The sequence below is a fragment of the Thalassophryne amazonica genome, chromosome 10 (assembly GCF_902500255.1).
Source record: "Thalassophryne amazonica chromosome 10, fThaAma1.1, whole genome shotgun sequence".
In the NCBI taxonomy this organism is placed as follows: domain Eukaryota; kingdom Metazoa; phylum Chordata; class Actinopteri; order Batrachoidiformes; family Batrachoididae; genus Thalassophryne; species Thalassophryne amazonica.
In genome coordinates, this window is record NC_047112.1 from 1380019 (window position 1) to 1407870 (window position 27852).

Sequence of the window (27852 nt, forward strand, 5' to 3'; positions counted from 1 at the left end):
CTAGCTTTACGGAGGGCTTTTTTTATAGAGCAACAGACTCTTTTTCCAGGCTAAGTGAAAATCTTCTAAATAGTGAGACGCCATTTCCTCTCCAACTTACGGGTTATCTGCTTTAAGCTACGAGTTTGTGAGTTATACCACGGAGTCAGGCACTTCTGATTTAAAGCTCTCTTTTTCAGAGGAGCTACAGCATCCAAAGTTGTCTTCAATGAAGATGTAAAACTATTGACGAGATACTCTATCTCACTTACAGAGTTTAGGTAGCTACTCTGCACTGTGTTGGTATATGGCATTAGAGAACATAACGAAGGAATCATATCCTTAAACCTAGTTACAGCGCTTTCTGAAAGACTTCTAGTGTAATGAAACTTATTCCCCACTGCTGGGTAGTCCATCAGAGTAAATGTAAATGTTATTAAGAAATGATCAGACAGAAGGGAGTTTTCAGGGAATACTGTTAAGTCTTCTATTTCCATACCATAAGTCAGAACAAGATCTAAGATATGATTAAAGTGGTGGGTGGACTCATTTACTTTTTGAGCAAAGCCAATAGAGTCTAATAATAGATTAAATGCAGTGTTGAGGCTGTCATTCTCAGCATCTGTGTGGATGTTAAAATCGACCACTATAATTATCTTATCTGAGCTAAGCACTAAGTCAGACAAAAGGTCTGAAAATTCACAGAGAAACTCACAGTAACGACCAGGTGGACGATAGATAATAACAAATAAAACTGGTTTTTGGGACTTCCAATTTGGATGGACAAGACTAAGAGTCAAGCTTTCAAATGAATTAAAGCTCTGTCTGGGTTTTTGATTAATTAATAAGCTGGAATGGAAGATTGCTGCTAATCCTCCGCCCCGGCCCGTGCTACGAGCATTCTGACAGTTAGTGTGACTCGGGGGTGTTGACTCATTTAAACTAACATATTCATCCTGCTGTAACCAGGTTTCTGTAAGGCAGAATAAATCAATATGTTGATCAATTATTATATCATTTACCAACAGGGACTTAGAAGAGAGAGACCTAATGTTTAATAGACCACATTTAACTGTTTTAGTCTGTGGTGCAGTTGAAGGTGCTATATTATTTTTTCTTTTTGAATTTTTATGCTTAAATATATTTTTTGCTGGTTATTGGTGGTCTGGGAGCAGGCACCGTCTCTACGGGATGGGGTAATGAGGGGATGGCAGGGGGAGAGAAGCTGCAGAGAGGTGTGTAAGACTACAACTCTGCTTCCTGGTCCCAACCCTGGATAGTCACTGTTTGGAGGATTTAAGAAAATTGGCCAGATTTCTAGAAATGAGAGCTGCTCCATCCAAAGTGGGATGGATGCCGTCTCTCCTAACAAGACCAGGTTTTCCCCAGAAGCTTTGCCAATTATCTATGAAGCCCACCTCATTTTTTGGACACCACTCAGACAGCCAGCAATTCAAGGAGAACATGCGGCTAAACATGTCACTCCCGTTCTGATTGGGGAGGGGCCCAGAGAAAACTACAGAGTCCGACACTGTTTTTGCAAAGTTACACACCGATTTAATGTTAATTTTAGTGACCTCCGATTGGCGTAACCGGGTGTCATTACTGCCGACGTGAATTACAATCTTACCAAATTTACGCTTAGCCTTAGCCAGCAGTTTCAAATTTCCTTCAATGTCGCCTGCTCTGGCCCCCGGAAGACAACTGACTATGGTTGCTGGTGTCGCTAACTTCACATTTCTCAAAACAGAGTCGCCAATAACCAGAGTTTGATCCTCGGCAGGTGTGTCGTCGAGTGGGGAAAAACGGTTAGAGATGTGAACGGGTTGGTGGTGTACACGGGGCTTCTGTTTAGGACTACGCTTCCTCCTCACAGTCACCCAGTCGGCCTGCTTTCCCGGCTGCTCGGGATCTGCCAGAGGGAAACTAACGGCGGCTAAGCTACCTTGGTCCGCACTGACTACAGGGGCCTGGCTAGCTGTAGAATTTTCCACGGTGCGGAGCCGAGTCTCCAATTCGCCCAGCCTGGCCTCCAAAGCTACGAATAAGCTACACTTATTACAAGTACCGTTATTGCTAAAGGAGGCCGAGGAATAACTAAACATTTCACACCCAGAGCAGAAAAGTGCAGGAGAGACAGGAGAAGCCGCCATGCTAAATCGGCTAAGAGCTAGTAGCTACGCTAAGCTAGCGGATTCCTAAAAACACGCAAAGTGAATAATGTGTAAATAATTTAGAGGTGATTCAGCAGAAGGAGTGCTTTAGTTAAGGCACGTAAAGATTACACTGGGAAACAAATCGTAATCTAGATAACTAGATCAATCTAACTGCGCAGATTAAACAGCTAACAGATACAGAAAAACACCGCTGTGCTCCGGAACAGGAAGTGATACAATACCGCAGTGACAGCCAACCCAAATCAACGTCTATAAACGCAGAGAATATATACAAGAGAGTTTTAGGCACCAGAGTTTAATGCTGTTGTCCGTGGAGCCTGAACAGAGTGTCTGAAATGCATTTGTCCTGTCGTGACGTACTGAAATGACATCATCCTACCCATAATGCACTGTGGGGCAGAGCATGTGCTCACAAAACCTTAAAAATTAACACATTACTTTAAAACTAAAACATATATCTGATATTTTTACTTTATACAACTTCAGACATGACAGTAATTTTAAATAACTTGTCCAAAATTAGTTTGGTTAAAATTTGAACCATAAGTTAAAGATGTATGCCTCTGGATGACTTGGGTCATATTGCCAGCATATCAGTATGGTATTAAAGGAAATGTTTGTTTGTTTTTTCTTTTTGAGGCTGTTTTTCCTTTGTCTGCAGAGGATTGAGATGCTTTTTATACAAGCAGTTCTCTTCTGTTTGCAAAGGTTTTAACTGTGTGTCTGGTACAAAACTTTTAACAGGTGGGTGCTGAACTAATTTTAAAATGCTTGTCAAGTGGGCGCTGAACTAATTTTAAAAATGCTTGTCAAGTGGGTGCTGAACTAATTTTAAAAATGGTTGTCGCTGTTCAGCTTTGTTTATTTTGTTTATCGGGACAAAAATTCATCGGAAGATAATTAGTCCAATGATGGTCTTTAAAGTTATCTTAAAAGATAATCGGATAATGAAAACGTTATCTTTGATAATTATCTGTTATCGGATTATCGGAACTGTGTGTGTACAAGTATGAATGAATGAATGAATGAATGAATGAATGAAAACTGTTTATTTCGAACATTTGATACAACAACAATTACAAGATAGATCAGTAAAGACAACAACAAAAAAGTTCCTACTGTGTACCCAACATGTCTGAAAAGGGGTAGGGTGAAGCATCAGCTTATTTATCCCTACCCCTTCTTCCCCACAACCAGTAATACCCTTTGCCACATATACACATAAATTCCTACACACCTAAACCGATATCAATATATATATATATACATATATATACACACACATACATATACACATCAACATACACATATATACACATATACATATATACACGTATATATACACAAACATAAATATACACCTACACATACCTACTTACATACAAAATACTATATATTTACAAGCCGAAGCAAACAACAAAAACACCCTAACCCTCATTACCCTTCCTCCTCCCTATACCCAGAAAAAAACATATTTTGTACCGCTGTTTGAACTGGTTCATGCTTGGACATTGCTTGAGCCCCACTCCCAATCTGTTCCACATCCTCACCCCACAGACAGAAATACAGAAACCTTTTAATGTTGTTCGTGCCCACTGATGCTTTAAATTAAATTTCCCCTCAGACTGTAATCCCCTGATCTGTTAAAAAACATATTTTTAATATTTGCTGGAAGTAAATTGTTTATTGCTTTATACACAATTTGTACTGTTTGAAAATGAACCAAGTCTGTGAATTTTAAGAATTTGGATTGTAAAAATAGTGGATTTGTATGATCTCTATAGCCAGTATTATGAATAATTCTTATAGCTCTTTTCTGCATTACTGATAGTGATTGTGTTGTACCTTTATAAGTATTACCCCATACCTCTGCACAGTACTGTAAATATGGTAAAACCAGTGAGCAGTAAAGAATGCGGAGTGAGTTGTGGTCCAGAATATGTTTCGCTTTGTTTAGAACTGAAATGCTTCTTGACAGTTTACTTTGTATATGTTTTATATGAGTCTTCCAGTTTATCTTATCATCTATTATCACCCCCAGAAACTTATTTTCATGTACCCTTTCAATATCTACCCCCTCGACTTGTAACTGAACCTGTATGTCTGTATTACAATAGCCAAATAACATGTATTTTGTTTTACTTAAGTTTAATGATAATTTGTTTCTGTCAAACCATATTTTCAATTTTCCCATTTCTATACTGATCCTCCTCAGTAACTCCTGCAAATCCCCCCCTGAACAAAAAATGCTTGTGTCATCTGCAAATAATACTAATTTTAATATTTTGGAAACATTGACAATATCATTTATATAAATTAGAAACAGTTTTGGACCCAATACTGACCCCTGTGGGACGCCACAAGCATTGTCCAAGCATGATGATGTATATTCCCCCAACTTCACAAACTGTTTTCTGTTACTTAAGTAGCTTCTCACCCAGTGCAACACCAACCCCCTAATCCCATACTGTTCAAGTTTACTGATTAATATGTCATGATTGATTGTATCAAAAGCCTTTTTAAGGTCTATAAATATTCCAACTGAATGTAATTTGTGGTCTATGGCGTTTGTAATCTCCTCAACTGATTCTATTAATGCAAGTGATGTTGAACTATGTGCTCTGAATCCATATTGACTATCAGTAAGTAATTTATGTTTATTTATGAATTTGTCTAATCTATTATTGAATAACTTTTCTAATAATTTGGAAAATTGTGGAAGCAAAGAAACAGGTCTATAATTTGTGAAGTGGTGTCTATCCCCAGTCTTATACAGCGGCACAACCTTAGCTATTTTCATTTGATTGGGAAATTTACCGGTTTGAAATGATAAGTTACAGATGTATGTTAATGGTTCTACAATCCATTCAATGACCTGTTTTACCACCACCATATCAATTTCATTTAAATCGGTAGATGTTTTATATTTACAATTATTCACAATGTCTATAATTTCATTTCCATCCACTGCTGTGAGGAACATTGAACAGGGATTTCTTTCTATGAGATTATTATCCCAATCCTCAGGTTGGGAATCGGGAATTTTTTCTGCCAAGCTTGGTCCAATATTTACAAAAAAATTATTAAAACCGTTGACTACCTCATCCTTATTTTCCTTCTTGACATTATTATCAATGAAATACTGAGGGTAACTCTGTTTTTTATTACCATTTTTGATAATGCTATTTAATATATCCCATATTCCTTTAATATTGTTTTTGTTATTATATAATATGTTACTATAATATTCCTTCCTACATACCCGTATAATATTAGTTAATCTATTTTGTATTTCTTATATCTATTTTCTGCCTCTTTAGTCTTTAGTTTTATGAATTCTCTATACAGTGTATTTTTCTTATTACATGCATTTCGTAACCCTTTCGTCATCCATGGTCGAGCTTGGATTTTTTGTTTTCTGTAGTCTTGTTTAATTGGACAATTTTATCATATAATGATGTAAATATTTGTAAAAAAGTTTCATATGCACTATCAACATCACTTTCACTGTATACCTTTTCCCAGTTTTGCTCCTGTAAATCCTTCTTTAGTGTGTTCATGTTTTCCTCTGTCCGCACTCGCCTGTATTTTATTTTCTCCTCTGGCTGATTCCGCCGATGGTTTCTATTATAAACGATGAAAACTGGTAGATGATCACTAATGTCATTGATTAATAATCCACTCACAGTGTTATTCTCAATATCATTGCTGAATATATTATCAATTAAGGTGGCACTATGGGATGTAATTCTGCTGGGCCTGGTGATTTTTGGATATAAACTCATACTGTACATTATACTGATAAATTCATCTGTTATTTTATGCTTATTTGGATTGATCAGATCAATATTTAAGTCACCACAAATGAACACAGTTTTTTGATTAGTTTTTGAGAACATTTTTCCCATACAGTCAGTGAATGTTTCAATACTAGATCCTGGTGCTCTATATATACAGCTGACTAATACATTTTTGCTTTTTTCTTCACATATTTCAATAGTTATACATTCTAATAAGTTATCAATCACAGTTGTCATATTGTCTACTATTTTATAATCCATGTTCTTATCCACATACACAGCCACTCCTCCTCCACTCTTATTCTTTCTGTTTACACAATTAAATTCATATCCATCCAGTTCAAAATCCATTCCTTTATCTTCATTGATCCATGTTTCTGATATAGCAATTATGTTAAATATTTTTTTAAACTGACTTAAATATTCTTTAATGTTGTTAAAGTTTGCATATAGACTTCTGCTGTTGAAATGGATTATTGATAATTTGTTATCCGTTTTAATGATCCGATTAAACTGTTCATCTGTATAATAGCAACAACTGTCATTGATATTTGAGAAGAAATTATTGTCCGGGTCTATATCGTGCTCCAAGTCCAGTACATTGTGGTCTGTGTATTTAAATGTTCTCAGTTCTACTTTTCCATGATCAGCAATCCTTTGAGTTATATCCTTCTTGTCTCCAGATGTAGATGAATAGGTAGTAGATGAATAGGTTCCTCTGGTCTGTGTCATGGTGTTGTGATGTGTTTGTGTCCTCATACCTTATTGGTCATATTTGTCCAGATCCTCGCTTTAAGAAACACTATTGTTCATATTTGTCCAGCTCCTCGATGTTCCTTATTGCCATGACTTTTGCTTGTTCTGGTGATCCGTTCAGTTTGATGAATATTTTACAGTTTGAAGTCCATGTGTGCTGGATTTTTCCCTGTTTCTTTAAGAAGCGTGCTTTCCTGGCGATGTCGGCATTCCGTTTGGTGAGATGTTCATTGATGAATACGTTTGTCCCTTTCAGTTTTCTTCCTTGTTTTAACAGTGCTGTTTTGTGTTTTCTGTTGATGAATCTCATGATGACGGTTCGTTTATCACCGTCATTTCTCCGGGGCAGAGGGTGGCACGCTTCAATGTTATTTAAATCCATTTCTATACCTTTAGATAGGAGGAAATCAGCAACCTGTTTTTCCACAGAGCTGACCTCCTGTTCACTGGGCTCCCCTCCGCTCTCATCTGTTACCGCCCGTGCGTAGGACCGTGGTTTGATGTGAAGACCTGTGATGATGACGTCGTTGATTCTGGTGTACTGCTCCAATTCAGCCACTCTATTTTCCAGCTGCACCAGATGCCGGTCTTTCTCGGCATTCTGGAGCCGTAATGCCTTCACCTCCTCCACCAGATCCATGATTGATTTCTGTTGCTGCTTCACAACAGAAATCTCCTCTGATAAAAAGTCCAGAGATTTTTTAATATCGTCACCTTCCTCCGCTGTCAGAACCTTCTTAGGCCCCATGGTCGGCTTATGAGCAGCTTGTCGATCGCCGATGTTAACAGCCTGCGTTGTTTGTCACCGGGATGGATCTGCACTGCGCTGGTGCCGCGCGGCCTCGGTGTTTCCGCGCTGATGGATCCGCGGTGGCTGCACGAGGCCTCGGGGAAGCGGCACTCGTGACGCGCGGCTTTAATGACGCAGCGCGCGGCCTCAGTGAATTCACCACGTTGGGCCTCGGACGTTGTTGCTGTCCAGTCGCGGGGCTAAGTTGCCGGTTGAGGTGATATTCCCACTGTCCGGGTTGGCAAACACCGGCGTGGCAGATGGCAACTACAAACACCACCTCTGAAAACTCAGGTACAAACTTTTTGCAGCTCTGACTGACTGTGACTGACGCAGCTCTGACTCTGAAATGAGGAGTTCAAATCTTTCTGATCGAAATACGATCGAATCAGTACATTTTCAGCAACATTTCAGTTCATTTTTCAGAAAATGTAGTATGAAGTATGTATGTATGTGTGTGTGTGTGTGTGTGTATATATATATATATATACATATATATATATATATACACACACACACTGACACACACACACACTGGGATACCAATTAAACAACTGCAAATTATAAAGGAGATGATCTCATACAGCTGAGGGTATTTTATTATTTTATCATTGTGTTGGGATGTTGTGTAAAATGTAAACAAAAACAGAATACAATGATTTTCAAATCCTCTTCAACCTATATTCAGTTGAATACACCACAAAGACAAGATATTTAATGTTCAAACTGATAAACTTTATTGTTTTTGTGCTAATATTTGCTCATTTTGAAATGGATGCAGTGTTTACAATGCATTTGTGTTCATGGAAATAAAAGATATTTTGAGGATTTAGTACTGGAGGACAAAATCTGGCCATCAGGTATTGTGAAGACTTTTGTGTCCGTCTCCGTCTGTCTGTGCTCATCTTAAGTCCAGTCCAGAGTCTTCAGTTTGACAGGGAACAACATTCTTGGGACACAGACCTTGGACACGTTCAAAGATGGCTAACCTTGACCTATTCTAAGAGGTCAAAAGGTCACATTCTGTTTCCTTTTTTATGCTCTTGCAGCCGAGGGTATTTTAGTGTTGCATTGTATTTTATAATCGCATAAGGAATTGTATAATATAAAGACATATATTATATAAAGAATATAAATGCAGGATGATGTCTGAAATGTTCACAGCGTCACTGCAAAGATTAATGTGCAGTTCTGTAGAATAATAATCAGAGCAGCAAGATAAAACCAGCATGAGCAAATGATTAAAGCAAAGTGTGCTGCTTTGTGACATCACACCACTCCATCAAACATGAAGACATTTTCTTTTAAGACAATGAGTGCAGCAGGAAGACGTTCAGCAGGACTTCACAGGAACCATGACAGAAAATAAACCAAAGTGCAGATGTGGATTTTAGTGAAATGTCACAGAGAGTCCTGACAAACGCTCAAATGTTCATCTTTCTAGAACTCAGGTCATTCAGGGCTTCCTCTGATTGGCTTCCTGTCCAGGATGAAGCCTGCTGATTGGTTGTTGGCTCTGGTGCTGCTGTCGCTGCTCTCCATCAGCACCCAGCAGAACATCTGCAATGCCAAACCCAAAGACCTCTTCTTGGAGCCACGATGCGTCTACCGCAGTCCTGACACCGAGCCCGAGGGCCCCACCCCAGATCTCGGACCCATTCCCGAATCCACCAACCCACGTGTGTGGGAGCTGTCCAGGGCCAACGGGCGCTTCGCCCTCTTGCTGTACCGGCAGTTGGCGGTCAGCAAGGACAACACCTCCAACATCTTCATGTCTCCCATCAGCATCTCCACCGCCTTCGCCATGACAAAACTGGGGGCATGCAACCAGACCCTGGAGCAGATCATGAAAGTAAGTCCATGTTCTGTCGGGACCTGGTGCTGTGATGGATTGTGGGTGTAAATACTTTTGCTTAAAAGCACTTTGTCAGGCAGCCAGAGGAGGTGGGATTTGAACCATCAAGACTTAGGTTTTAAAGTCTCAGGTTAAAAGAAAACCTAATTAAACACTAGAAACACGTGAGTACCTTGAAAACACACATGTGCAGCTCGGCGCTCCATCAATGGTGACTACTTCCTGTCCAGCGCCCAGACCCAGACTGGGTTTTACACACATCGAGTTTTAGGTGCACCAGCTTGTTTGTGGGACTCGGACCATCAGGCCGACAGCTAGCGTTCGCGTAGCACTGAGGCTCAAGTTTTTTTGTTCTTTGAAGAGAAATGAAGCAACTTGAACACTGAACAGAACTTAACTTGGAGATTTTGGTTCTGCTGCAGGTCTTCCAGTTTGACACCATCAAGGAGAAGACATCGGACCAGGTCCACTTTTTCTTCGCGAAGCTGAACTGCCGTCTGTACCGGAAGAAGGACAAGACCACAGAATTGATCTCTGCCAACCGGCTGTTTGGAGAAAAGTCGCTGACCTTCAACCAAACGTACCAGAACATCAGCCAGATGGTCTACGGAGCCAAACTGCTGCCACTCGACTTCAAGGTGAACCTGGGTCTCACCTTCAGGGTGCTAAGGACACACACACACACACCTACATGCACAGGACACACACACACACACACCTACATGCACAGAAGGACACACACACACACACCTACATGCACAGAAGGACACACACACACACACACACACCTACATGCACAGAAGGACACACACACACACACACACACACCTACATGCACAGGACACACACACACACACACCTACATGCACAGGACACACACACACACACACCTACATGCACAGAAGGACACACACACACACACACACACCTACATGCACAGAAGGACACACACACACACACACACCTACATGCACAGAAGGACACACACACACACACACACCTACGTGCACAGAAGGACACACACACATACACACACCTACATGCACAGAAGGACACACACACACACACACCTACGTGCACAGAAGGACACACACACACACACACACACCTACATGCACAGAAGGACACACACACACACACACACACACACCTACATGCACAGAAGGACACACACACACACACACACACACCTACATGCACAGAAGGACACACACACACACACACACACACCTACATGCACAGAAGGACACACACACACACACACACACACCTACATGCACAGAAGGACACACACACACACACACACACACACACACACACCTACATGCACAGAAGGACACACACACACACACACAAGGACACACACACACACCTACATGCACAGAAGGACACACACAAGGACACACACACACACCTACATGCACAGAAGGACACACACACACACACACACACACCTACATGCACAGAAGGACGCACACACACGCACACACACACACACCTACATGCACAGAAGGACGCACACACACACGCACACACACACACACATATAATCCGTTTGATTAATTTATGTGCTGGACATAAATACTTCAATAACTTTGGCACCATACAGTTGAGGTGCACGCTCACGTGCACATTTTCCTCTGAGCACAAAACCTGTTCTGTCCTCAGTAAATTAATTTCTGTCTTTATTGTCCAATAATGTCATTTTCAGTGTAATCAAACATGGAAATAATGTTGTTTGCACACACACACAGTAACATCAGAATCAGAACTGGATTTATTGCCATGTAAGTTCTCACATACAAGGAATTTGATCTGGTGTCATTGGTGCATAAACATCAACAAAAGAAAAGGAAATAAATACTTTTGTCAGAAGTAAAGGAGTCAAATAGAAAAAACTATATTCACTGTTAAATAAATCTAAATGTAATGTGGTTGAGTGGGACAGTGTAAAAACAGGTGATTGGTGAGGAGGGGGGGGGCAGGGTAAATGGGGGTCTCTGGCAGTATTTATAAGTCCAGCTGCGGATGGAAAGAAGGTGTTTTTGTGTCTTGATGTTTTAGTCCTGATGGACCTCAGCTGTCTGCCAGAGGGGAGGGTGACAGAAAGTTTGTGTCCTGGGTGAAAGAGATCGGCCTCTATCTTCCCTGCTCTCCTCGGGGCCCTGGATGTGCACAGGTCCTGTAGGGATGGCAGACTGCAGTCGATCACCTTCTCTGCTGTGTGGATGACATGCTGCAGTCTGCTCCTGTCCTTAGCAGTGGCAGCAGGGTTACCAGACGGTGATGGAGGAGAAGATGGTGGACTCAGTGGTGGCAGTGTAGAAGTTCACCATCAGTTTTTGGCAGGTTGAACTTCCTCTGCTGCTGCAGAAAGTACATCCTCTGTTGTGCTCTCTTGGTGAGAGAGCTGATCTTCAGCTTCTACTTGAGATCCTGGGTGATGGTGATCCCCAAGTAATGGAAGGACTCCACAATGGTGACTGGGGAGTCCCACAGGTGATGGGGTTGGCCAGGACTGGGTTCTTTCTGAAGTCAACAACCATCTCCACTGTCTTGAGGGCGTTGAGCTCCAGATTGTTCTGTCTGCACCAGGACACCAGGTATCTTCCACAAACTTCAGGAGCTTCACAGACTGGTGGCTGGAGGTGCAGCTGTTGGTGTAAAGGGAGAAGAGTAGAGTGGAAAGAACGCAGTCTTGGGAGGATCCAGTACTGATGGACTGTGTGTTGGAGACATGCACCCCCCCCAGCTTCAAGTGCTGCCTCCTGTTGGACAGGAAGTCAGTGATACACCTGCAGGTGGAGTCGGGCACACCAAGCTGAGAGAGCTTGTCCTGCAGCAGGGCCGGGATGATCGTGTTGAAAGCAGACTTGAAGTCCACAAACAGAATCCTGGCGTAGGTTCCTGTGGAGTCCAGATGCTGGAGGATGAAGTGGAGGCCGTGTTGACAGCAACCTCTACCATCCTGTTGGCTCTGTAGGCGAACCACAAACACATTTGGAGTGCTCCTTAATATGAGACTGGAGCTCTGCTTTGACCATAGATGGGACGACCTGTGCAGCGCCGCACAAACCCTGCTGGTCCTTGGCTGCACTGACAGAGGTGCACGCAATAACGTCCTGTTTGCTGAGATGCTTCAGCGTTGTGTTGGTACATCAGTATGTTGTGTCCAGCACATACTCGTACATTAAACTCCCCAAATGGGATCCTTCAACAGGAATCAAGACCTTGGGATTTTGTGACATCAACTCTAGGGTGGACTGTGTATTGAACGCACACTGACTCTGGTTTGCTTGAGGTTTCTTACTGTGAGGGAGTTCTTACGTTCCTACGTACTTACTCAGGAGGTCGGTGAGGTTTGATCTAACTCATATGAAGCACTTTGGGACAACTTCCTTTTGGTTTGGCGTTGAATAAATAAACTGAATTGAGCTGATGTGAAACCTGTAGGTCACAGTAGCTCCTCCCCCCACTTTGCTTCCCAAGCATTAATAACACTGCATAACACCTTTTCAGGAGATCAAAGGTCCAAGACTCCTGTATGGACTCTAACTCAGGAGACGACTGGACGTCTCTGGGACCAGGTCTCTCTGGAGGATCCTGGGTCCCGCTGCTCTGGAGGATCCTGGGTCCCGCTGGACTGACTCTGTCAAACAAACGGTTACTGAGGGGGCTTGGATGGGGTGGACTACTGACACTGTGAGAGGTCATCATCAGTTGTGACCCTATATGACCATGTGGTGCATTTGTCAGGGTATGATCCAGCACATTGCCCCTCACTGCTGCAGACCCTAGATATGGAAAAGGCCAAGGACACGCCCCACATAGCACCTGGTTGCAGCAGGTCATTGGTTACTTTTGTGCTTTTGTGGGGGTGGTGGACCTGGATCTGGGGTGGCTGTGTGCTGAAGGTGCCGTACATAACTCCTCACTTTTATTTATTTGTGTGTGTATATATATATATATATATATATATAATTTTGTTTTTTCCCCACAGGATAAGCCAGATCAGGCCCAACTCACCATCAACAACTGGATTTCCAACAAGACTGAGAACCGGATCAAGGACACCCTGCCAGAGGGAGCGGTCAACCCCAACACAGTCCTGGTTCTGGTCAACACCATCTACTTCAAGGTGTGTCTGAAGTTTAGCCGCTTTGGTCTCAACACAAACTCAGAAACATGTTCCACATCCCCAAAATGATCTTTCTGAGACTGTCAGAGCTGGATAGTTAACCGCTGCCAGACTGGTTTGTACTAACTTACCACCTCAGACGAATCCTGAGCCGCCGCCACGGTTCCAGACTGGAGGTCACAGAGTGTTTTTGTTTTGTTTTGTTTTTTTACTAGTTGGTGAGGTTCTGTTCCAATAAATCAAGCATTCATAACTATGAATAAAACTGTTTATGTTGGACTTTCCCCAAAATCAAAACACTAAAGAAAATAAAGTCCAATAATAACTAGGACTGCAAGCAGTCATATACGGGCCCTAGTTCCGCGCAACCGCCTACCCAGATCAGTGGGTGCCCTTGTGACCACATGTGAGCATGTGCATGCAGAGGCAACCACTCGTCACACAGTTAAAATTTTAAACAAATCACACAATGCATGAAGGAGTTATGACATGTTGATTGTTCATCCACTAGGGGGCGCTCAGTGTACAAACAGAGGGGCTGGGTGTGTTCAGGGGCCAACCGTCATCATACATGTGAAGTTTCAAGTCAATCAGGCAAAGCATGAAGGAGTTATCATGACTTGATGTTCCATGGCAAAGGGTCAAAATGGCGGCACCATAGCGGCCACACCCTTCAACGTAGAGAAAAGCTTTCGATAACTTTTGGTCAGTATCATCTTTGGATGTTGTCAAAGAAATTTGAAGTGCATTGGACAAAATCCCTAGGAGGAGTTCGTTCAAATACAACATGTGGAAATCATTGCAAAATGAGAATTAAATTCAAAATGGCCGACTTCCTGTTTGGAGTAGACTCATGGTGCAAGAGACTTTTTTGTACGTCTATGCAAGTCACACATGTGTACCAATTTTCATCTCCCTACTCCAAAAAAAACCCCTATGGGGAGGGGTTTTTGAAATTTTCAAGGGTGCGCTATTGAGGCACTTTGCCCCGCCCATGGGCAACGCCCCTATGAATTGTAAGAGGTTGTCATGCTCGACCTGTGTATCAATTTTCATGATGATATGACAAAATTAAAGCCGTCAAAAGGAAGAACGTAATTTCATGGCAAAGGGGCGATATTTGGTACGCCACCACACAGAAGCCGTTACTCGTAAGTTCACGGCGTTCATCGCCAAGGTTCAACAACTCGTTCTGCATGTTTTAGAAGTGGAAGGAAGTTCATGGGGTTAACTATGTGACTTCAGTACCTGTTTAAGTATAATGTTCCATGGCGAAGGGTCAAAATTGCGGCGCCATAGCGGCCACCCCTTTCAACATAAAGAAAAGCTTTTGATAACTTTTGGTCAGAATCATCTCTGGGTCATCTGGAAGAAATTTGAAGTGCATTGGACAAAATCCCTAGGAGGAGTTCGTTCAAATACAACATGTGGAAATCACGCCAAAATGAGAAGAAAATTCAAAATGGCCGACTTCCTGTTTGGAGTAGACCCATGGTGCAAGAGACTTTTTTGTACATCTATGCAAGTCACACATGTACCAATTTTCATCTCCGTACTCCAAAAAACCCCTATGGGGAGGGGTTTTTGAAAGTTTCAAGGGGGCGCTATTGAGGCATTTTGCCCCGCCCATGGGCGACGCCCCTATGAATTGTAAGAGGTTGTCGTGCTCGACCTGTGTATCAATTTTCATGATGATGTGACAAAATTAAAGCCTTCAAAAGGAAAAACGTAATTTCATGGCGAATGGTCAATATTTGGTATGCCGCCACACGGACGCCGTTACTTGTAACTTCACAGCATTTATCGCCTATGTTCACCAATTTGTTCTGCATGTTTTAAAAGTGGAATGAAGTTGATTGGGTTAAGTATGTGACATCAGGACCTCTTAAAGTAAAAATAGGACATTTCCCGCCACCACCGGGGGCGCTATGGCACAGGTGGGAATGTAAGATATGTAGACATTCAGGGCGGAGCCCTCATCATGTCCAGCAAGTTTGAAGGATCTACGATAAAGTATGTGGGCGTGACAGCGGTTCGAAGTGAAATGGCGTGCTCCGAAAAGCTCTCCAAAGTTTGACGACCCCTAGCAGCCACGCCTTTTGACTTAATTAGAATCTTTTGATAACTTTTGATCACCATTGTGTTGTGATGATTTTGACCAAATTTGAAGTCGATCGGATGAAATCCCTATGACGAGTTTGTTGAAATGTAAGTAGTGGAAAATTTGCTCAAAATCGAAACTTAAAATCAAAATGGCCGACTTCCTGTCGATATTTCACCATGACAGTAAGAGACTTTTTCGTGCGTCCTGGCATGGTAAATATGTGTACCGAATTTCGTGAGGCTACGACAAAAAAAGCCCAAAGCGGAGGGGTTTTTGAAAATTTCTAGGGGGCGCTATTTCGCGAATTCGCTGCAACCATGTGCGATGCCCCCAAAATATCGAATTTCTGATCCAGCCGGATGAATTCGGAAAGTTTGGTGAGTTTTTGAGCACGGGAACAGGCCGAAATTTCGATTTCAAGAGTGATAATAATATAATAATAATAATAATAAACAGCGCAATTACAATAGGGTCCTCGTAGGACGTTGCCTACTCGGGCCCTAATAATAATAAGTAATAATAATAATAATAATAAACAGCGCAATTACAATAGGGTCCTTGTAGGACGTTGCCTACTCGGGCCCTAAAAATAAAACATTGCAGAAAAATCCCCAATTAAAGAGCTGATAAGAGAACAAACATCTTGTATCTGGTTTTTACCCGATGGTCATCCACCTGTCTCTCTGTCCACCTGTCTGTCATCTGTCAGTCTGTCTGTCAGTCCATCTGTCCGTTGGTCTGTCATCCATCCGTCTGTCTGTCAGTCCATCCGTCCACCTGTCTCTTTGTCCACCTGTCCATCTGTCTGTCTGTGCTCGGCGTAAGAGCTGCTACTGCCAGAGTCTTCAAACTGACAGGGACAAGTTCAAAGACTGCTAACCTGGACGTATTTTAAGAGGTTAAAAAGTCACATTCTGTTTCAATCGGTTGCGTTTTTGAGTGGCGGAGGTAAGAGCCAATCAGAGTAGAGCAGCACTGTGACGTCTCTAAAAATGCTTCATTTATGTCTTTATATATGTTTCTCAAATATTCTGTAAAAGCTAGCGAGAAATTAACACTTCTAAAACTGAAAACACTGTTTTTGGAACCTAATAACAGCTCTGAGGTGATTTACAAAACATTTCACAGACATCAGCGTGCATGCTAATTTCCGCTAACTAAAAGCTCATTGAGGCTTTTCAGGTTTCAAATCCCGCAAAACCTCAGAGAGGTCGCCGCGCTGTGAGATCTCAGTAACATTGAGAACTGCATTGAGACGCTCTGATCACGCTGCACTTTAACCGCTGCACACAAACAGCACCATTAACATCGCAACATAAAACTATTTTATATTGTGCCTAAAACTCTGGTGAATATATTCTCTGGGTTTATAGATGTTGTTATTGTGTTTGTTTTATGTAAACGTGAGAATCACAGTCTGTCTCTCTGTTATTTTGGAGCTGCTGTGAGCTACAATCGCTTCCTGATCATGTCGTTCTGGGGGAAAGTGAAGTTTGCTCTTTAACGTCTTATTGTTCTTTACAACACTGTTTGTCCTCTTTGTTCCAGACTAATATATATAAGATGTCTGAAATTCAGTTTGCTTTTATTAAATTCCACGCAGATTAAATGTAACAGACACGGATTATTTGTTATAATTGTTTTAGCAAGTTTTCAGGGTATCATGCAGCAGTCTCTTATTAACATGACGAAAAGCATAAAAAATTAAATTTTTGTAGTATAATATTCATTTACAATTATCATCAAGTGGATTCTCTATGTTGTGTGACTGCAGCGACTCTCTGGCACACAAGGGATTATGGGATACATGAAAACCCAGAATAAATGTAAACATTGTTTATGACTGACTGATAGAGGGGCTTTATTGAACATGTACAAATTTTAAGTAAGACATTAGGATCTTGATAATTAATGTAAATAACAAGAAATGTATAATTTTACATTTATATATAATATTTTGTTCTGTGATACCAATTAAATAACTGCAAATTATAAAGAAGATGATGCTCTTACGGCTCAGGGTATTTTAGCATTGTCTTATATTTTATTATTCCTCTTCTGGAGGCATTTTTTTCTGAACAGGAGTGACTCTTGACAAAAAAAAACAAAACACCTAGCTTGGTTAGTTAGCATGTAGCGTGCTAAACGTGCATTGTTTGTGTTTCAGGGTCAGTGGAAGAAGATGTTTGATAAGGACAACGTGTTTCAGTCCAACTTCCATGTCAGTGAGAAACGGACCTGCACGGTCTACATGATGTACCAGGAGACAAGCTTCCGATACCGACACTTTCCTGAAGACCACGTCCAGGTTCTGGAGATGCCGTACAGAGGAGATGACATCACCATGGTATTCATCCTGCCGGACACGAGCACCACGCTCACACAGGTGAGTGCCACACCCAAACAACTCACACAGGTCAACAAGTCCAAAAGAATGTTACATGTCAGGTCAGATCCACCACACTGTGGGACCACTCTCATTCTGGATAGCAACCACCCAGGTGGGCAACTACTCCATTCCCACTTCTCCAAAGTAATGATCTACCTTCTGTAACCTAGTGAAATGTGGGCATGTCCTCCTTTAGTCTCTGTGGTCCTCATCACTGAGACACCTGTGTCCTGGATCACATCCAGAGAAACTCTCCACATGGACTAATTGTGGTCTCTGATATTCCCTCACAGTGTCACTGATCCTCCTCATCTCAGTCTCACTAAGTAACCGTTCATTGGGCACAAAGTCATTCCAACAGAACCCAAAGATCCTCCACAGAGACCTGGGACCAAAGACATCCAGTCCTCACCTCAGGTCACTGGTTAGAGTCCGAGTCTGACAACCAGACAGGAAGACAGGAAGCAGCAGGACCCTGAAGACTTGGACCTTCATTCTCCTGCAGTTAGCATCACCAAACACCTCTGACCTCCACGACTCCATTAGCTCTTTCCAGGCGTCTCTGGATCTCAAAGGCCGAGGACGTAGAGACATGAACATCCCTGCTGAGATCAGTGAACGTCTCTATGACTTCAAGACCTCCACCACATACAGACACACATCTAATGGACAAGTCCAGGAAGTCCTGGAAAGTCTGGATCCAGGACCGTCACAAACCCAGAGACTCAGCTTCTCAACTGCTGCAATCAGTATCCACTGATTCCACAAAGCTCACGGCATTGTCTGTGAGGTCAAGGTCAGACAAAGCTTTGTGTAGGTTCTCAGTCATCCAGGTGAAGATCAGACACTTCCTGAAGGTTAGTTTAGGCATCTGGAATTCTTGTTCAGCTAAATAAGAAGGTCGGCAAACTTGTGGTCAACAACAAACCTGTTCTTTAGGGGCTGTGAGATATCATCAGGGAAAAACACAAAGCATCATGGGACTGTTGTCTCAGTGCTGTTTTTTTTTTATTTGACCAGGTTAGTCCCATTGAGATTGAGGCCTCTTTTACATGGAAGACCTGGACAATTATAAAGTTTCCAATTCCCATAACCTGCATGTCTTTAAATGTGGGAGGAAGCCCTCACCAACACGGGGAGGCCACAGGTGGGAATCAAACCAATGACCTTCTTGTTGTGAGACAACAGTGCTAACCACTATTCCACTGTGCTGTTGACCTTTAAGGTCCATCCGGATGTATAAAATCCAGCTCTGTAGTATTAAGTGTTCCACAGCCAGTCAGTGGTCAGACTCACCTGGTCCAGACCTGCAGCGGCTCAGTAATCCAGGAGATCAGATCAAACAGCTGCATAAAAATGTGTTGTTGCTGTGATTGTCTTCAAAGCTTGACTCCAGGTTGTTAGTTCCTGACATCAGTCTGTCTGTGGTCCTCCTCCAGGTGGAGGACAGTCTGGACCTCGAGAAGCTGACCGGCTGGTTGGACATGATGACGACAGTGACGGTGTCTGTCTACATGCCTCGGTTTCAGATGGAGGACAGCATCAGTCTGAAGGAGACGCTTCAGACCATGGGACTGACTGACCTGTTTGACTCACACAAGGCCAGTCTGCCAGGTGAGGGGCGGGGCTACCTGTCATTATCTCTCTCAGATTAACGGTCAGATTTCTCCTATTTGAAAAAGTAAGTTTGAGTTGGACTAAACCTGTCGGTCCTGACAGAAGAACAGCAACTGACAGTCCACAGAACCACGGAGGCCAGTACCAAAAACAGCGAGCAAAGAGTCGGGTTTCCGTGTGTTGCCACCCCCCAACCATCCAGAGCTGCTCTGGGTTCGAATTATACAATGACTACTAATATAATAATAATAATAATAATAATATTATAGCCTTTATTTTTTGTTGTACAACAAAATGTGTCCTCTGCATTTAACCATCCTAGTTACAGTTAAATCAAATCAATTTTATTTATATAGCACCAAATCACAACAAACAGTTGCCCCAAGGCGCTTTATATTGTAAGGCAAGGCCATACAATAATTACAGAAAAACCCCAACGGTCAAAACGACCCCCTGTGAGCAAGCACTTGGCTACAGTGGGAAGGAAAAACTCCCTTTTAACAGGAAGAAACCTCCAGCAGAACCAGGCTTAGGGAGGGGCAGTCTTCTGCTGGGACTGGTTGGGGCTGAGGGAGAGAACCAGGAAAAAGACATGCTGTGGAGGGGAGCAGAGATCGATCACTAATGATTAAATGCAGAGTGGTGCATACAGAGCAAAAAGAGAAAGAAACAGTGCATCATGGGAACCCCCCAGCAGTCTACGTCTATAGCAGCATAACTAAGGGATGGTTCAGGGTCACCTGATCCAGCCCTAACTATAAACTTTAGCAAAAAGGAAAGTTTTAAGCCTAATCTTAAAAGTAGAGAGGGTGTCTGTCTCCCTGAATTGGGAGCTGGTTCCACAGGAGAGGAGCCTGAAAGCTGAAGGCTCTGCCTCCCATTCTACTCTTACAAACCCTAGGAACTACAAGTAAGCCTGCAGTCTGAGAGCGAAGCGCTCTATTGGGGTGATATGGTACTATGAGGTCCCTAAGATAAGATGGGACCTGATTATTCAAAACCTTATAAGTAAGAAGAAGAATTTTAAATTCTATTCTAGAATTAACAGGAAGCCAATGAAGAGAGGCCAATATGGGTGAGATATGCTCTCTCCTTCTAGCCCCCTGTTAGTACTCTAGCTGCAGCATTCTGAACCAACTGAAGGCTTTTTAGGGAACTTTTAGGACAACCTGATAATAATGAATTACAATAGTCCAGCCTAGAGGAAATAAATGCATGAATTAGTTTTTCAGCATCACTCTGAGACAAGACCTTTCTAATTTTAGAGATATTGCGTAAATGCAAAAAAGCAGTCCTACATATTTGTTTAATATGCGCTTTGAATGACATATCCTGATCAAAAATGACTCCAAGATTTCTCACAGTATTACTAGAGGTCAGGGTAATGCCATCCAGAGTAAGGATCTGGTTAGATACCATGTTTCTAAGATTTGTGGGGCCAAGTACAATAACTTCAGTTTTATCTGAGTTTAAAAGCACAAAATTAGAGGTCATCCATGTCTTTATGTCTGTAAGACAATCCTGCAGTTTAGCTAATTGGTGTGTGTCCTCTGGCTTCATGGATAGATAAAGCTGGGTATCATCTGCGTAACAATGAAAATTAAGCAATGCCATCTAATAATACTGCCTAAGAGAAACATGTATAAAGTGAATAAAATTGGTCCTAGCACAGAACCTTGTGGAACTCCATAATTAACCTTAGTCTGTGAAGAAGATTCCCCATTTACAAGAACAAACTGTAATCTATTACATAAATATGATTCAAGTTAGACACAATGCAACCACTATGGGCAGTGTGCAGCCACAGTCCTGTGCCCGGAGACCAACTCCAGATGTAGAGACACTGCCTTGCTCAGGGGCAGAGAAAGGAGCAGACCCTAAATAAACAGGTTTTTGACTGTGGGAGGAAACTGGAGGACACGGGGAGAACATGCAAACTCCACACAGAAAGGACGGGAATCGATCCCACGACCTTCTTGCTGTGAGGCATCAGTGCTGACCACTAATTCACCGCGCCACCAAACAGTATCCAACAGAGGTGGGACGAAGTCACCAGCAAGTCACCCTCAAGTCATAATGACCACCAACTGTTTGCAAGCTGACTTGAGACTTGCAGATTCATGACTTGACCGTCACCTCTGGTATCCAACCTTATGAAGTCTGTGAGTAGTTGTGCGGTTAACAGGTGTCCGGAACCTTCTTGCACGTGTGAATTTTTTCTGTCTGCAGAGCATGTCAGTCGCGAGGCAACTGGACACGTGTCCCGAGCAGAAGCCGGATTTTCATCTGCTATAACACGACGGGACGACTTAAGCAAAGCTACTGCACCAAATTTTGGCAAAAGCTTGGTACCAAAGAGGAAACCATTCACAAGATTCAGCAGGGTTTTGGCAACAAAACCATGAACAAAACGTAAATAAAAGAGCGATACAACTGAAGATCATCCACAAGACAAACGTTCTGTTGATGTGGAGCGAAGCTGCTGAAGACGGAGCAGAAGGAACTGTGTCTCAGAGGACATGCTGGAATGCAGAGACTGCGATGCCCACTTCCTGAACACCGTCATCACTAGTGATGAAACGCGGGTTTATGGGAATGACCCAGAAACCAAATCTCAGTCATTGCAATGGAAACGTCCAAGATTACTGAGGCCAAAGAAAACACGACCGCTGAACAGCGGGCTCACAGACAGGCGAGGGGGGGGGGGCATCGTGAGTACGCACCACACGGCCAAAATATTAATAAAGACTCGGGACATCATACATCACCTTCATAACAGTGTGCCACAAATAACCGGCTGTGTGGGTGGTGAAGAACCGGCAGCTCTGTCACGACGACACACTCGTCCATTCTGTTCAGCCTCTCTTGGATGAACCGTTCGTCTCCCTGCTCTCCTGACATGGCGCCATCTCATTTTTGGCTATTCCTCAACATCAAAACAACACTAAAATGTAGAGGTGGGCGGATCGATCCTAATATCAATAATATCGATACCGATGCTGGTATTGATATTGAACGATCCTCGTGTAAAAAGATCGATACTCAAGATTTTTTTCTGTCTCACACGCACTGCCTGCTGTGCACACAGATTCATCAGAGTCTACTCTCTGTAAGAGCAGCGCTGCGCTGTGTCACACAGCACGGAGCAGCGCACCCTTGTATTGTGGTTTGTCAGCCCTCTACCTCGGGAGATTTTGTTTTAAGTTGTGTTGAGTGATTTTTTTTTTTTAAACAAAAATGTTGTGATAATAAAGTATTTTGTTGTCACGTACAATGTTTGGTGAAATTCTGTCCTCGGTCTTTTGGATCCTTTGGATCTATGAAGCTTAAATATGAAACGTATCAGTATCGGTATCGATATCAGCGATACTGGGCCTGTATTTACTTGGTATTGGATCAATACCAAAAGTCCTGGTATCGCCCACCTCTACTAAAATGGAACCTGCTGAGTGAACTGTGCAGTCCTAAGGACACTACTTAACCCCCCGAGTGAGTGATTGTGTATTTCGCCACCCAAGGTAGGTGATGCCACGGCAGTGACGGGGGGTCAGGGGTGGTTTCTGGTGGGCGCGGACATGGTCAGTGATGTCACATGGTCTTGTGTTTTTCAGGGATGCTGGAGGACGGTGGCGACGCTCTCTACATATCGGAGGTCTTCCATAAAGCCTTCCTGGAGGTCAGTTGCTCAGTGATTTTATTGTATTGGTTAAGTGAGGACTCGTTGACTCTGTGAGTCTGAGTCTGACCTCTGACTTCCACATGACTAGTTTGTGTTTGGGTTAGTAGTGTCAAAGGTCACCGACCAGCAGCCATGTTTTCATGTTTGTTGTGATCAGCTGCTGAGCAGAACATGTGGATCCTCCTGGATGGGGTATAAATTCCATTGTTACTCTCAGTTTAGTCTTTTTCCCGGAGGAAAGTCAAGCCTAGGGGAGGTGATGGTCTAGTGGTTAAGGTGTTGGGCTTGAGTCCAGAAGATCATGGGTTCAAGTCCCCACCTGACTGGAAAATCACTAATGCCCCTTGGGCAAGGCCTTTAATCTCCTGTTGCTCCCGGTGTGTAGTGAGCACCTTGTATGGCAGCACCCTAACATCGGGGTGAATGTGAGGCATAATTGTAAAGCACTTTGAGCATCTGATGCAGATGGAAAAGCGCTATATAAATGCAGTCCATTTACCATTTACCCAGTATTGTTTTTGTTTTAATAATCACTGTTGAAGCAGTGCCCCCTGGTGGACAGAACACTTGACACTGAGACTGTTTTGCTTAGAGAACATGTGGATTTGTGGTCCAGACTTGCACTGTTGGACAGAACTCAGACCATAAACTCTTCCTGGTTTGCAGGTGAATGAGGAGGGCAGTGAGGCGGGCGCCACAACTGTGGTGATGGTGACAGGACGCTCTTTCAGCTTTGTGCAGCGGGTTTTCAAGGCAGACCGGCCGTTCCTGCTCCTCGTCAGAGAGTCCACCATCAACACACTGCTCTTCATGGGCCGCGTGGTCAATCCCTGCAACCAATAAAAACAAGAGGCCATCCTATCTAAACGCTCTGACCCGCCTCATCTTAAGTCCCACCCACCCTGGGTTGTTGATCCTAGATTAGAATGCTGGGTTCAATTTTTTTATGGCTGTTTTTCATCCCTTTTATTTAAACAGGAAATAAGGAACGAGAGAAAGTCAGACAAAATCCTAATCCTTAATCCATAGTCACAGATAATCCCTGTGTGAAATTGTGTCTTTGTCCACCAGATCCTGATCACTATAGACTAAAGGAAACCTAAGAACACAGAATGATGGGATCCTAAACACTTACCTTTGCGTCTCGGCTTCCGTCCTTTTTGCGTCTCGGCTGCCGTCCTTTGTGTCCTGATTCAAAACTAAAATGAACTGGTCCTCCCACTAAGTGGACAAAATCCAAAAATAAAGCTACACTGGTTTTAGTTTTTTTTTTGTCTGCACTATGTCTTGATCATTTATGCTAAAATAAAAGTGTCCAGTAATCCGGGTTCATATATAAAACCTGAACTACTGCGATATAAAGTGTCACAAACAGTGATGTTTTACTAATAAACTGCTTTGAGTCGTTAATTCCTGTGATGAGCCCTTTATGACGACATGCAAACGCTTGTGTTAATGTGAGCGTTGGCATGGAAACAGTGAACCTTGCTGAAATTTGAGTGTTTTTTGATGTTTGCTGCAGCTGATTGGAGCAGTGAGATGCAGAGGCGGTGCTTAGGTCGGTTCCCTTTGAGTGACATCATAGAGTGAAGACGCAGACACTTAAAGTGCTTTATTTTCTTTGAGTGATCTAGTGGTCATGTCAAAACTTTATTTCCCCCACATTTTTCAAAAGGTTAATGTTGACCTTTGGCCTCGCCCCGTCGTCATCCACCAATGTTAAAATCAACATGCAACAGAAAAGATCTTCACATAAAAGAATCATTAAGAACACGTTAAGAAGAGTTCTGGAGTGCACCGATATCTGATGACACGTTAGACCGCTTCACCTGTGAAAGTCTGGACTGTTTCACGGGTGTGATGAAGAACTGAGGATGATGATGTTTCACAGTTTGAAGATCAGATTAAAACCCAAACACACTGAACTGACCAAAACCTACTTTTGACTTTTAGTCGTACCTGGGACAAGACCTGGTCCTCCAGCCAGCAGAAGAGAACACGGACACTGAAGGCTCAGCGTTTGGTGGCTGAGGGATCATAAATGGACTGCATTTATATCGCGCTTTTCCATCTGCATCATTTACAATGATGCCTCACATTCACCCTGATGTCAGGGTGCTGCCATACAAGACGCTCACTACACACTGGGAGCAACTAGATGATTAAGGACCTTGCCCAAGTGCCCTTAGTGATTTACCAGTCAGGCTGGGATCTGAGCCGAGGATCTTCTGGTCTCGAGCCTTAACCACTAGACCATCACCTCCCCTGAAATCATCTACTGCACCAGCAAAACCCAGGTCCAAGCCTGAGGCTGGACCCTTGAAAATCGTAAGTTCTTCAAAGGATGACGTCTTCCACGGCTGTCCAGGGACTTTAGAAGACCACATACTCTGAGGTCTGCAGCCTCTGGGGCTGGGTACGCCTACTTTTGGTCTGGTCACCCCATTGGTTGGCATACGAAGGGTGTGGCAGTTCTTTCTGGTGGCGTCTGATGTTTGTTGCAGTCAGTGAGAGTACTATGAGGCTGACTCGAACCTTGGCCGGGTTGTCTGGTTGTTAGTGAGACTTTTTTTACTCTCAGCTTCGCTCTGACTGATGACCACTTCTCTGGTCTCAGGTCAGCTCGCTGTGACCGCAGACAGGGTCTGAGGACTACATCGGTCTTCGTGGATCTGGTAACCATGTTCAAAACTCCTGGACCCTCCTTGACTTTACGAAAAGTCTGGCACTAGGAGCTGCTGGATTCTGGTTCCGGGGTTTCATCACTCCTGGATACTGGTAGATTAAGAGAGAAGGTCTGTTTTTATGGGTCGACTCCTGCAAATCAAAGACTCGATCAGGACTGGATCAGGTGGACAGCAACAATCACACAGGTGTCAGACTGGTGCCTGTGCCGGGTTAGAACCCGACAACGGTCATCCTCACCCTGTTAGTGATCCTCCTCATCTGAGTCTCACTAAGTAACCCTTCACTGGAAACAAAGTCGATCCAGCGGGACCCAATGATTCTCCACAGAGACCTGGGACCAAAGACATCCAGTCCTCACCTTAGGACGCTGGTTAGAGTCCAAGTCTCAGGAAGCACCAGGACCTGAAGACTTGGACCTTCATCCTGCCACAGATATTCCATCATAAACGCTGAGTGAGTTTTCTTAATTGACCGCCTCTACTGGTGGTTGGCTCTCACTGCGGTATTGTATCACTTCCTGTTCCGGAGCACAGCGGTGTTTTTCTGTATCTGTTAGCTGTTTAATCTGCGCAGTTAGATTGATCTAGTTATCTAGATTACGATTTGTTTCCCAGTGTAATCTTTACGTGCCTTAACTAAAGCACTCCTTCTGCTGAATCACCTCTAAATTATTTACACATTATTCACTTTGCGTGTTTTTAGGAATCCACTAGCTTAGCGTAGCTACTAGCTCTTAGCCGATTTAGCATGGCGGCTTCTCCTGTCTCTCCCGCACTTTTCTGCTCTGGGTGTGAAATGTTTAGTTATTCCTCAGCCTCCTTTAGCAGTAACGGTACTTGTAATAAGTGTAGCTTATTCGTAGCTTTGGAGGCCAGGCTGGGCGAATTGGAGACTCGGCTCCGCACTGTGGAAAATTCTACAGCTAGCCAGGCCCCTGTAGTCGGTGCGGACCAAGGTAGCTTAGCCGCCGTTAGTTACCCCCTGGCAGATCCCGAGCAGCCGGGAAAGCAGGCTGACTGGGTGACTGTGAGGAGGAAGCGTAGCCCTAAACAGAAGCCCCGTGTACACCGCCAACCCGTTCACATCTCTAACCGTTTTTCCCCACTCAACGACACACCCGCCGAGGATCAAACTCTGGTTATTGGCGACTCTGTTTTGCGAAATGTGAAGTTAGCGACACCAGCAACCATAGTCAATTGTCTTCCGGGGGCCAGAGCAGGCGACATTGAAGGAAATTTGAAACTGCTGGCTAAGGCTAAGCGTAAATTTGGTAAGATTGTAATTCACGTCGGCAGTAATGACACCGGTTACGCCAATCGGAGGTCACTAAAATTAACATTAAATCGGTGTGTAACTTTGCAAAAACAATGTCGGACTCTGTAGTTTTCTCTGGGCCCCTCCCCAATCAGACCGGGAGTGACATGTTTAGCCGCATGTTCTCCTTGAATTGCTGGCTGTCTGAGTGGTGTCCAAAAATGAGGTGGGCTTCATAGATAATTGGCAAAGCTTCTGGGGAAAACCTGGTCTTGTTAGGAGAGACGGCATCCATCCCACTTTGGATGGAGCAGCTCTCATTTCTAGAAATCTGGCCAATTTTCTTAAATCCTCCAAACCGTGACTATCCAGGGTTGGGACCAGGAAGCAGAGTTGTAGTCTTATACACCTCTCTGCAGCTTCTCTCCCCTGCCATCCCCTCATTACCCCATCCCCGTAGAGACGGTGCCTGCTCCCAGACCACCAATAACCAGCAAAAATCTATTTAAGCATAAAAATTCAAAAAGAAAAAATAATATAGCACCTTCAACTGCACCACAGACTAAAACAGTTAAATGTGGTCTATTAAACATTAGGTCTCTCTCTTCTAAGTCCCTGTTGGTAAA

The 27852-nt window shown here is 43.3% G+C and overlaps 1 protein-coding gene across 1 annotated transcript in view; it reads left to right on the top strand.

Annotated features, from left to right (window-relative positions):
• Positions 1–24408, top strand: part of serpinc1 (serpin peptidase inhibitor, clade C (antithrombin), member 1) — a 35450-nt gene extending 11042 nt beyond the window's left edge. The window contains exons 2-8 of the mRNA XM_034179269.1: positions 8991–9354; positions 9780–9995; positions 13358–13495; positions 17767–17985; positions 19428–19602; positions 23217–23281; positions 23951–24408. Coding sequence (XP_034035160.1) covers positions 8992–9354; positions 9780–9995; positions 13358–13495; positions 17767–17985; positions 19428–19602; positions 23217–23281; positions 23951–24127 — 1353 coding nt within the window. The 5' untranslated portion in view covers position 8991 and the 3' untranslated portion in view covers positions 24128–24408. The remainder of the gene's footprint in view (positions 1–8990; positions 9355–9779; positions 9996–13357; positions 13496–17766; positions 17986–19427; positions 19603–23216; positions 23282–23950) is intronic.
• The last annotated feature ends 3444 nt before the right edge of the window (positions 24409–27852 follow it).